The sequence below is a fragment of the Camelus bactrianus genome, chromosome 2 (genome assembly GCF_048773025.1).
Source record: "Camelus bactrianus isolate YW-2024 breed Bactrian camel chromosome 2, ASM4877302v1, whole genome shotgun sequence".
NCBI lineage: Eukaryota > Metazoa > Chordata > Mammalia > Artiodactyla > Camelidae > Camelus > Camelus bactrianus.
In genome coordinates, this window is record NC_133540.1 from 96,626,244 (window position 1) to 96,638,712 (window position 12,469).

The window sequence follows — 12,469 nt, forward strand, 5'->3', positions numbered from 1 at the left end:
GCTTGGTGTTCTCTTGTCTATTTGTAAATTTCTTTTTCTCCAAGGCATTGTACTCATGTTAGGAATGTGTATAATTAAGAAGTACACCAATTTAAAAAGCTCAAGTATTTTATAGCTTAATTTGAAACTACAAATTTTTGAAGTTTAATTACAGCATAACTGATGTGATCATAGATTTGTGCTTTGATGTTTGTCAATGTGATTTTATACCTTAAGTAGGTAAATTTCAATTTATTATGTAAATACTGTGGTTTTAGGAACCTTCTTGGTAATGTGGGAGCACAGAGGAAGGCATCAAGGAGTATTCCGTTTAGACGAAGTTTGAGCTGTGTCTTAAAGGATGATTTGGAGTTAGCCAGGTAGAGGACTATGAGGGAGTGGGCAGTGGTGAGTACCATAGAATTGCTCAGTTCCAGGAGCACCTTCCCAGTTATGCTCTAGGAGGCGCCATTCTCAGAGAATACAGTGTGCACTGGGGTTGGTGGATGGAAAAGGCTTGGACATAGGGATGGTGTGGTGTATTAGAAATGAAAGCGGTGTGAGAGTGTCACCACAGACATGGTGTGATGGAGACGGACAGGGAGTGTGACATGGAGGTCCTTCTGTGGCAGGCTTCATCCTGAAGGGGCTAAGGACCACCACACTCAGATGCTGGATGATTTCTTAGCGTATGTTCTGGTTTATAGTAGTGACTGTTTTAAATTCCAGGTCAGTGGAATGGCATGGTAGAGTTAGAATGAAAAATAGGAACAAGGTCAGGACTAGCTGGCAGTCGGGGGGAGGGAGGGAGAGAGGGTTGGAGTGGAAGGTACCATGTTATATATTTAGTTTTAATTGAAGTAGAAACAGTCCTGGGAGGAGAGCCAGGAAAGAAGGTTTCTGACTTCTCTGAAATAATTAAATGGATAGGAAACCACTCTGAAGTATATTTTGGAATATTAAGAAAGGGGATCAAGGAAAAACTTTAATTGTTGAAAAATATGCTCTTGAAAATTTTTTTGACAGATCGCTTTAAATATCACATTGTTAAGCAGATTTTCTCTGGAGGAGACCAAACTTTTGTACTTTGCTCCAAATATGAGGTAAAATTTTCTTTTGACTATTATTTTGGGGGTGGAATAATGGTGAACCAATATTTACTTTAATTTATTTAATTACATGAGAGCAATGTTACGCTTTGTTTCCACCAATTTTATCTTATTAAAATAAGCCAATTAAACCTTGAGTTTCTCTCCATTTTATTCCCTTGAAGTGCCAATAATTTTCTTGGTATTTTAATCACAGGGTTCTAATTTATAATTTTAAATGACTTATTTATATCTGTATTTGTCCCAAAAGAGACTTAAGGAGGCATTACTTACTTAGTTTGGGATTATTTGACTTGCCATTCTTTCCTTTCCCGTTAAGTAGCAATAAATGCTAGGTATTTAAGAACTTGCTGGGCTCGTTTGATGTAACTGAGTATATCCTAAATATGAGATGCCGTGCTATTCAGATATCCTTTATTATTTATCATCTGCTCATAGCAGCATGCTGAAATTTCCCTCAGATTGTCTCCTGCACCACTGTGATGGGTAAATCAGGAATGATGTTCCGGTGTCTTTCAGGGTTGAAGGTGGAAGAGAATGTGGGCCAGGTATCTGTGACAGAGCTTTAATTTATTCCTCCCTTCCTGGACAAGAGGAATCAGTCTGAAATTAGCACCACAGATTTGTCTTCTGCCTCCCCGTCTGCCACCCAGTCCCCTGCTCTTGTGTTTCCTCTCATCCCCCTCTCCCCAACTTTTATTCAACAAGCACTTAGGGAGGACCAGCCATATGTAGTGCATTCATCCTCATCCTCCCCTGGAGGAGCAGGCAAGGGGCATTGGTGATGACAGAAGAATCAGAATAGGTTGGGAAGAAAATGAGGGTCTGTGGACACAAGGGGCCCTTTCAGTGCTGGAAACTCTCCCATTACTCTGATACTTTGTCTTCTTTAAATATTACAGTGTTCTTGCCTTCTAGTCAGTATCATTCTATGATTTTGGTAGAAAAGGTTGTGGTGGAGCCCGAGGCTGCAGGTTGGACAGCTGAAACTGACAGTGAGATATCTTCCAGGTCAGGAACCAGGAGAAGGTTCTGTTTAGTGCAACCATCTGGGGTGACTTGGAACTGTTGCTTTACACCTATTTTAGGCCCAGCCTCAGTGCTTCACAGAGAAACCTTGGGAAAAGCTGAGACTATTCTTTGTTTCTTCAAGATGCCAGTAAAGCGAAATATAAAAAGCACCGAATCTCTGCAGAGTAATAACTTTGTGTCCACAAGTAGTAGAGTTTGAAGTATTCATTTCCCTAAGAAACTGGCTTGATGAACCAACTATAAATTTCCTGTGAAATTCAACATAAAATTTAGTTTCATTCCTTTTGTAAATATGGTATCTGATACATGTAGTTGGATTTTAAATTTATTGTAATTAACACTGTCGGGACTGGTGAACAAAACTGATGAAAAGGAAGTTAAGTGACATGTTGTTGAAGAAACAGGGCAGGTTCAAGTTTAAACAACTGGTAAGAGTGACTTGCATTAAAATGTAAGATACAAAGAAGAAAGAATATGACTTAGGAAAGTATTGCTCTATGTTTTAAAAGCTGAAACCTCTATACTTAAGCTATTAAGTATTTGTGTTTAGATACAGAGCTGGATCAAGATATTTGTTTAATCTGTTACCATGACACTTGAAGAATCTCTTAAAGACCCAAGAAAAAGCATCTGTGTGTGACAGGCTCGATTTTTGTAAAACTCAGATTCATTCATTCATGCCAGGCCGGAGGTGGAAGAAGAGGGGAGGCACGCTATTTGGATACTCCTTCGCTGCGTTTGATTCTAGGTCTTTACAATTTATTGAGTGCAAACCATAGCCTCTCCTCTTCCTTTCCTCTTGTTCCCTGGTTAGGATTGAAGGAGTGTGGTTGAGATTGTGTGTATGTGTGTGTGGTGTGTCTGCCTGCCTGCCAACTTGCCTGACTCAAAACCTGCTAAAGTGACATTATCCTCTTTTCCTGGAACAGTTATCCTCAACCTTGGTGGCCCATTGAAATCACCTATGGGCTTTATTTTATTTCCTTCCAGTTTTATTGAAATGTAATTGACATACAGCACTATATAGTGTAATGCTTTGACTTAAATACATCATGAAATGGTCGCCACCATAAGTTTAGTGGACATTCATTATCTCATATGGATACCAAATTAAAGAAATAGAATAAGTGTTTTTTCCTTGTGATGAGAGTTCTTAGGATATACTCTTTTAACAACTTTCATAACACATACAGCAGTGTTGTATTTATCAGGTTGTACGTTATGTCTTTAGTACTTATTTAAAACTCAAAATCTGTAGCTTTGACTACCTTCCTCCAATTCCCCCTTCCCCTTATCCACTGCCTCTGGTAACCACAAATATGATCTCTTTTTCTATGAGTGAGTTTGTTTTTGAAGTATAGTTAACCTCCAACATTATATTAGTTCCTGGTACACAACATAATGATTCAATATTTCTATAATTTCAAAATGAGCACTACAATAGGTCCAGTTACTGTTTGTCACCATACAAAGATATTATGTAATTATTGACTGTATTCCCCACACTTATGACTTGTTTATTTTGTAATTGGAAATTTGTACCTCTTAATCTCCCTCATCTGTTTCTCTCCATCCCCACCAACCACCAGCAATCCTCTGTTTATTGTCTGTATCTATGACTCTCTTTGTTTTTTAATATTTGTTATTTGTTTTGCTTTTTAGATTCCACATATAAATGAGGTCTTACAGTATTTGTCTTTCTCAGTCTGACTTATTTTACTTAGCATAATACCTTTTAGGCTCATCCATATTGTTGCAAATGGCAAGATTTCATTCTTTATTATGGCTGAGTAATATTCCATTATATATACATATATACCACATCTTCTTTATCCATCCGTTGGTGGACATTTAGGTTGCTTCCATATCTTGGCTATTGTACATAATGCTACTATGAACATAGGAGTGCATGTATATCTTCAAAATAGTGTTTTTGTTTTCTTCAGGTTAATTCCTGGATCATATAGTGGTTCTATTTTTAGTGTTTTGAGTGTCTCTATACTGTTTTTCATAGTGGCTGCACCAATTTACATTCCCACCAACAGTGCACAAGTGTTCTGCATCTTCCACATTCTCGGCAACACTTGTTACTGTCTTTCTGATAATAGATATTCTGACAGGTATGAGGTCATATCTCATTGTGATTTTTATTTGCATTTCTCTGATGATTAGTGACGCTGAGCATCTTTTCATCTGCCTGTTGGCCATCTGTATGTCTTTGGAAAGATGTCTTTTCAGTTCCTCTGCCCAATTTTAAGTCAGATATTTTTTCTTTCTGTTGAGTTTTATGAGTTCTTTGTATATTTTGGATATTAACACCTTATTAGATATATCATTTGCAAATATCTTCTCCCATTCAATAGGTGGCTCCTTTGCTGTACAGAAGCTTTTTAGTTTGATGTAGTTCCATTTGTCTATTTGTTCTTTTGTTTCTCTGCCTGAGGAGACATACCAAAAAATATTACCAAGACCAGCATCAAAGATAGTACTGCCTATGTTTTCTTCCAGAAGTTTTATGGTTTCAAGTCTCATATTTAAGTCTTTAATCCATTTTGAATTTATTTTTGTGCATGGTGTGAGAGAGTAGTCCAGTTTGATTCTTTTACATGTAGCTGTCTAGTTTTCCCAACATCATTTATTGAAGAGGCTGTCTTTTCCCCATTGTATATTCTTGCCTCCTTATCATAGATTAATTGCCCATATAAATATGGGTTCATTTCTGGGCTCTCTATTCTACACTATTAATCCTGTCTTTATTTTTTTTTTAATGACAGCTTCATACTGTTTGGAAGACTGTAGCTTTGTAGTATAGTTTGAAATCAAAGCACATGATACCTCTGGCTTTGTTCTTCTTTCTCAAGATTATTTCGACTATTTGGGGTCTTTTGTGTTTGCATACAAATTTTAGAATTATTTGTTCAAATTCTGTGAAATGTGCCTTTAGTATTTTGATTGCATTTGCATTAAATCTGTAGATTGCCTTGGGTAGTATGGTCATTTTAACAATATTAATTCTTCCAATCCATGACACTGTATATCTTCCCATTTGTGTCACCTTTAATTTCTTTAATCAATGTCTTATTGTTTTCCTAGTATAGATCTTTTACCTCCTTAGTTAGATTTATTCCTAGGTATTTTATTCTTTTTGATATGGTAAATGGGATTATTTTCTTAATTTCTCTTTCTAATAGTTTGTTGTTAGTATGTAGAAATGCAACAGATTTCTGTTAATTTTGTATCCTGCAGCTTTACGGAGTTCACTGATGAGTTCAGGTAGTTTTTAGTGGCATCTTTAGGATTTTCTATGTATAGTATCATGTCATCTGCAAACAATGACATTTTACTTTTCATTTCCAATTTGGATTCCTTTTATTTCTTTTTCTTGTTTGATTGCTGTGGCTAGGACTTCTAATACTATGTTAAATAAAAGTGGTGAGAGTGGGCATCCTTGTCTTGCTCCTGATCTTAGAGGAAATGCTTTCATCTTTTCACTGTTGAGTATAATATTAGCTATGGGCTTGTCATATATGGCCTTTATTATATTGAGGTATGTTCCCTCTATACCCACTTTATGGAGAGTTTTTATCATAGATGGATGTTGAATTTGGTCAAAAGTTTTTTCTGCATCTATTGAGATGATCATATGGTTTTTATTCTTCAATTTGATAATGTGATGCATCACACTGATTGATTTGCAGATACTGAAAAACCCTTGCATCCTGGGATAAGTCTTACTTGATCATGATGTATGATCCTTTTAATGTATTGTTGAATTTGGCTTGCTAATATTTTGTCAAAGGTTTTTGCATCTGTGTTCATCAGTGATATTGGCCTTTAATTTGTGTGTGTGTGTGTATGTGTATGGTAGCTCTGGTTTTGGTGTCTGAGCTATACCCATCCCTCTATTTCTGATTTTATTGTTTTGGCCTCTGTTTCTTTTTGATTAGTCTGGCTTAAAGTTTATCGGTTTAGTTTATCTTTTCAAAGAACCAGCTCTTAGTTTCAGTGATCTTTTCCTAATGTTTTTTTTAGTCTCTGTTTCATTTATTTCTGCTCTGATCTTTGATTTTTTTTCTTTCTACTGAATTTGGACTTTGTTCTAGTTCCTTTTGGTGTAGGGTTAGGTTGACCTAGGGTTTTTTTAAAACCAAAAAAACACTGCAGCTGCTATAGAGTGTGACTTGGCCGTTGGGGTTTTGAAAGCTCTGAAATCCAGAGTGCGGCTAGGGTTGAGAGACACTGGCCTAGACCAGTTTTTTCTTTTGGGATATATGTAATTCGAAGGCGTGGAAAATTTGATGCTTTTTCTTGGGTCTTTATGTGATTCTGAGATTGTACTTCATCTAAGTCATCTGTGGTTTATTGGACTTGCAATGAAGAATGAGAAAAAAGTCCCATGTTTATATTTTATCATAAGTATGTGTTAGTGTCTGTGTTCCACTACACCTTTGAATGAGGAAAGTAATTAAAATTTACATAACAACAGTGGTTTTAAGACCACAGTGGAGAGGTGATCTTGTTTGTATGTTCTCAAGTGTCCAGTTTGTCTTATGGTTTTTCTCTATGTGATTCAAGATGACTTTTGTCCTCTCAGTAGTTATCTGTGGCCATTTTAGTAAAATAATTATCAAGAACCAGATGTTAATAAACTTTGGCATCTCTGATTTGTTACTTGTCCTCCTCCTTTTCCCTTATAATGATATCCTAACTCATAACTCTGAGAAAATAACCAAGAAAATTTACTTTGAAAGTTGTATTTTTGTGCACAGATACAAAGGAGAAAAAAATTATCATCTGGCTAATGCTTTAATATCACTTTTTTCCTCATTTCTAGTGACAAGTACAGGAGGCATAAGGCACTTTCAGCTTCTTCTTAGTTCTAGGTCAAGAACAGGATTTGGGGAAATAAGTTGAAAAAGCAATTTTAGGAAATAAAAGTGTTTTATTTTTAACAACCTCACTAAATGAAGGATGTACAGTACAGGGTGGGCAGCAGTGAGGATTTTCAAGGCCATTATTGACGTGTCCTTTTTGTTACCTTTCTTACAAATTTGCAGCTCTATACCTTGAGCAAGAAATTAAGAGGCATTAAATTTTCATCGATTATTTGCAATGTAGATGATAACTGAACTCCGACTTTTTATAATATATTTTCCTGAGGTTTGGCGAACAGCTATGGCAATTGGTTAGTCATCTAAAACCCTTGATGTTACGGTGATTCAAGCAGAGGGGAAAGAAATCTGAAAAAGTCATATTGGTTTGGTTTCTCTGGGAAACAGACTCTGAGCCTGAGAATTGGGGCAGGGGGTGTGTGTGCTCTAGAACAACACTTCCTGAGAGATGAAGGAGGTAGGATTGGACAGGAGGGGAAGCTGAACTTCAGGTCAGTGTGGCAGGGGCCTTGGCTGGTCCCACGGGGGCTCTGAAGCTGGGATGGTCCTTCAGCCAGTCCTGAGTGGAGGCAAGGGGACTGGGCCCAGTGCCACAGCTCCACCTGCTGCCAGATGGGAAAGGAGTGAAGCGGTAGCGCCGGCAGTTCCCGGAGGGCAGCCCTGCTGGGAGCTGTCAGGAGCCTACACTGCCAGCCTGGGGGCACTGAGTGCCTCCCTCTGAAGGAGGGCCCTGTCCATAAGTGAAACACAAAATGGGGACCACATGAGGAGAGGGAGAGGAGAAAAGATCCATGCTATCACATAATTTCTCTTTTTTACTCTTATATTTGATCCTTCAGAATTCTTCTCCTGCTGTTGACTTCAGGACGATGAACCAAGCACATTACACCAGTTTAATAAATGATGAAACCATAGCAGTTTGGAGACAAAAACTCTCAGAACACAACAATGCAAATACCATCAAGTACGTGTTGCTTGTATTTGTATTTGAAAGTATTGGAACTTTCTAGCTTAGGGACTTTCCCTACTATTAAGTTTGTGAATTTAAATGGAGTTTTACATTTTAGGAACTTTTTTTTTTTTTTTTTTTTTTTTTTGCACACATTGTTCAGGGTTTGGTGCCCTTAGCCCTAAAGAACATGATAGATTGTTCTCCCATTTTTATATAGAGCGTATTCCTCAACCTCCCTTGTTCGGATCTTAAAAATCCTGACTGATGAAGGCCTGATCTGGCCTTTCTGCTTTGAAAGCTCAGTGTTACTGTTGTTTAACCCTGAGAGTTTCTTCGATGCCTATTCCAAAGCATCCCAAGTCCAGGACAGCTGTTGTTTTACCTAATCTGAATACTTCTAGCATTTTCACATTCAAAATGATAAGCTGAGATAGTAATTCAGTGTCAAGTAGAAAAAAAAAAGTACAATTAAAGGATTGAGACCGTTCAGCAAGTTTATTTTATTCTTAAAAGAGAATTTTTTTTTTAACTTTGTTACACATTTTATTGGCTTTCCTCAGCTTTTCCATTTTTCTGCAGCGTCTAATTCTTGGGAATGAATGAATCATGCTGTGTTTCCTAGATGGTGGTCATGCCCAGAAAAGTGTAAAAAAACATCTTGCCTTATGATGTAAATTGTAGTGGGGCAAAGCCCAGGGCCTTAAACTTTGGGCACACCAGGTAGCAACTTTTGAAGCAGGTGATCATTTGGAATGCCTTAGAGCACCTCCACGGCAGTCCTCAGAATCCCCGTAACCCCTGAGAGGCTCTGCCAGGGAGTTAAAGCTGGAAGGTGGCAGGGAAGGGGATGAGGGGCTAGACTCACCGTGGGCCCGGTGGGGGGACTGCAGACTCCCTTTGCTGGGACCTTGGCACTTTTAATTCTCAGTTTTCTTATTTACAAAATAAAGGGATGCAAGAAATGATCTCCTAAGATCTTTCCTGACTCAGATTCTTTGATCAACAGCAGTTACTGTGATCTTCTCCTCAACCATATATATTTTTTATTCCTCCCCTTTTCCTTACACTAAAGAAGAGGGTCCGGGGTTCCTGACCTGTGGTTTCACTCTGGTTCCTCAGAAACTAGCTATTTTCCCAGAAGCTGTGTAATCTCAGTAATAGGAATAAACACTTGTTTCACTTATTTTTAGTTTTTCTCAGATGGGCAACAAAATAAAAGTGTTCAGTTATGAATTTGCAAAGATACTTTCTGTGTTTGGTAAATAACAGCTCAGCCTCTCTTTTTTGGGTTTATTTTGTGTTCATGTTTGGAGGTGAGATGTGGATAGTGTCTTAGATCGTTGGTAGGAGAGGAATGTTCAAGGTCATTATTAGGCCCAAGAATTTTCTTTTGGTAGCTTTGATACTTTTTAAAAATTTTAACATGACTTATGTAAAACTTAAGTTCTTGTCCATTTTGAGATGTGACACAATGTTTCTCTAAAGCAAATGTACATCTTCCAAAGCTTCACCTGGGTAAGAAAGAGCAGCTATTAATGAAACCCTGGAATAGGTGATTAACCTGTTGCTGACACTTAAATAACCATTTATTTGTAATTATTAAAGGCTTCCCTCCCTTTTTCTTTCTGAGCAGTGGTGTTGTTCAGATATTGTCTTCTGCAGCCTGTTGGAATGGAAGTTTTCTTGAAAAAAAGTAAGTGACTTAGAGTCTTAAAAAATACCCACGTGTGATCAAATGCTTACTCAGCATAGGCCGCCAAAGACTTCTGTTCTCTTTGATGGTGGTTGGCCTTAATTCAGTGGATAAGCTGATGATTTGTGCAAAAATCAGCATACCTAATGACGATGAATGAGAGGACATCAGGAAGGGCAGTGCTGACTCTCGCCTGGTTGGCAGAGAGGCAGAGGACCAAAGAGAGAGACGGCATCTCAGAAAGGGTTGGTGTAATCAAAAGTAAGATTTTTCAGGGTGTTCCAAGATGTTACTCCCACCATGTGTACAGTATTTGTTCTTAAATTCTTAGTTCTTTAAATAATCTCTTTGGTTTCTTTGGTTTGCTTTCCCATAGTTGTTTCTTTCCTCAAAAAGAGTAAATTTAGGGAAATTTCCAAGGGGACTTCAGGATTCCTTGGACTCAGGTCCAGCCCAGCTCACCAGGAAATTATGTTTGGCCTGAACTCTCCGATAGTAAATGTTTCTTTGCTTGGCCTTAATCCCTTCTGCAAATAACCCCCTCAGGAACTTACTACAGCGGGACGGTCCTGTCATGGGTTTTGATCTTTGGTAATCCCAAGTCCTGAGCATCTCTCCATTCTTTTCCTTCCAGAGATAAGGCTAATGAAATCCCAGGAAGACTTTTGTTCTGTGTGTGAACCCTACTCCTCCCTGCCCTCCTCTCCCTTACAAATTCTGTCCCTAGCTGGGTTGCAAGAGGTTGCTTCAGAAACTCCATTCAGTTATAGTAAAAGATTGCAAAGTCGTTTATTTGTATCATTAGGGCAACTGAAATGAGCTCATCCAATTCATTTTGGAGTCAATTCTTAGCCTTTTCTTCCAGGGAAAAATATTCTTTATTATGCTAATGTTGGTCTGTTAGAACAGTGATTCTCAACCAGGCTGATTTTGCTTCTCAGGGGACATTCAGCAATGACTGGTGACATTTTTGGTTGTACAGTGGGGGAGTGTATACTCCTGGCATCTAGAAAGCAAAGGCCAAGTATCTCACAATCCCTACAAAGAATTGTCTGACCCCAAAAGTCAAAAGTACTAAGGCTGAGAAACCTTGCTCTAAAAGGACAACTTGTATGAAAGTTGGGAATGGCTCTTGGCCAGGTTTGTAAGGTTATCTGTTCTTAGTATCATGGATTCTGTAGATGTGTGGGTCAAGCCTTTTGTTCTCTTTTAATGGACTTCTGTGCTATTTCAGGAGTTCTGTCCCCCCAGCTTTATGCATCATAGGAAACCAGTGAAAATGAAGACCAGTTTAATGAAGCATAAATACATGTAGATAAAGTATTTTCTTAAAAGGCTTCTTAAGAGCATAGCAGAAGGTACTTGTAAGCATGTGGAAGGTTACATATGGGACATCAGAATTAATTTCTGTGTTTTGGGCAGATTTATATTTAGACTGACAGCAACAGAAGACCCCACAAACAAAGCCCAAACAGCTTCTCTTGATTTGACCAGTTAGGTTCCAGTACATATAATTATGATTTTTTTTCAAATGTTAGAAGTTCTACTTATGTTTTTATAAATTATAGCATTGCTGTCAGGTGGTTTTAAAACTATCTGAATGTGTCTGTTATGCATAAACAGAGGCCTGTTTTGCAAATAGATAGTTCTTTTGTAATTAATAGATGTGGTATGTTCAAGAGTGGGAATTTAAAAGAGACATTCTCTTAAGTCTCTAAAATGCTAAGACTTTATTTAAGGGTAGAAAATAATTAGTTGCTAGGAAGTTAAAAACAGTAGCTGTGAAATTAGTCCTTGAGTGAATATAATTGTATCCTTTCCGTTAACTAAGAAAGACGTTAACTTTGCATTTGTTGTAGATCTGATTAAAAAAAAAATACTTGCTTTAAGCTTGCCGTTAGCTGCTGAGTGGGCCAGTTTGCACTAGGGGTGGTTTTTTTTGTTTGTTTGTTTGTTTCTTTGTTTTTGCATTTAGGCACAGCCTCTATGTCTGGTTTAATGTACCACAATTACAGAAAGAGGCAAAAACACAAGAGTAAATCCGGGAGATAATACTCTGCATATAAACAGCCTCAAACTGAAATGATGATCCTTGTCCTTTAACTTGAGAGAAAAAAGACTTGACAATTTTAAGATCATCTTGAAAAAGGGATTCTAGAGAGATTTATTCCGTCGGGTTTCCCCAAAGTATAATGTTTCCGTGCATCTTGTCTGCGAGGTCAAATTTAAGTCTGATTAGTTACATACAAGCTTTTTCATTTACCTGTTTATAATTTTTATCAGAGTGTTTACTTTTCTTCTGTTACACTTTTTTTTGTTTGTTTGTTTAGAATTGATGAGCATTTTAAAACAAGTCCCAAAATCCCTGGGATTGACCTGAACTCAACTAGAGTGTTATTTGAGAAGTTAATGAGCTCTCAGCACTCCATGATTCTAGAGCAGGTAGGTTTTTTACATTTACAGAATGCATGCTTAAAAATGCATTTTTACATTGAAATAAGACAACTTTCAAGAGAAAAACAGTTAAGTTGAAAAGGTAAAAAAGTCTTGTGTAAATCTTAACTCTGTAATCCCTTTGGGAATTTGATCTCCCTTTAGCTTTCTATTTGGCTCAAGTTTTCTAAGGAAGTGCCCCTCCGGAGTGTAAGGTCTGCATGGGCAGGGATCTTTGGCTCTTCTTTTCACTGATGTTTCCTGGGTGCCCAGACCGGTGCCTGGACCATAGTGGGTCCTGGGTACATACTGAATGAATGAGAGTTGAGAGTCTCTCAAATAGTTTGTGAGTTGGACTAGATCTCAGGTGTGTTTGAAT

The 12,469-nt window shown here is 37.7% G+C and overlaps 1 protein-coding gene across 11 annotated transcripts in view; it reads left to right on the forward strand.

Moving 5' to 3' along the window:
* Positions 1–12,469, forward strand: part of HERC3 (HECT and RLD domain containing E3 ubiquitin protein ligase 3) — a 130,028-nt gene that overhangs the window by 52,107 nt on the left and 65,452 nt on the right. For all 11 annotated transcript variants that reach the window (XR_012500607.1, XR_012500609.1, XM_074347154.1 and 8 more), the window contains 4 exons: positions 1,006–1,082; positions 7,852–7,976; positions 9,598–9,657; positions 11,988–12,099. Coding sequence is in view for 9 of the 11 variants with exons in the window: in XM_074347154.1 (XP_074203255.1) it covers positions 1,006–1,082; positions 7,852–7,976; positions 9,598–9,657; positions 11,988–12,099 (374 nt within the window). In the remaining 2 variants the exon portion in view is untranslated. The remainder of the gene's footprint in view (positions 1–1,005; positions 1,083–7,851; positions 7,977–9,597; positions 9,658–11,987; positions 12,100–12,469) is intronic.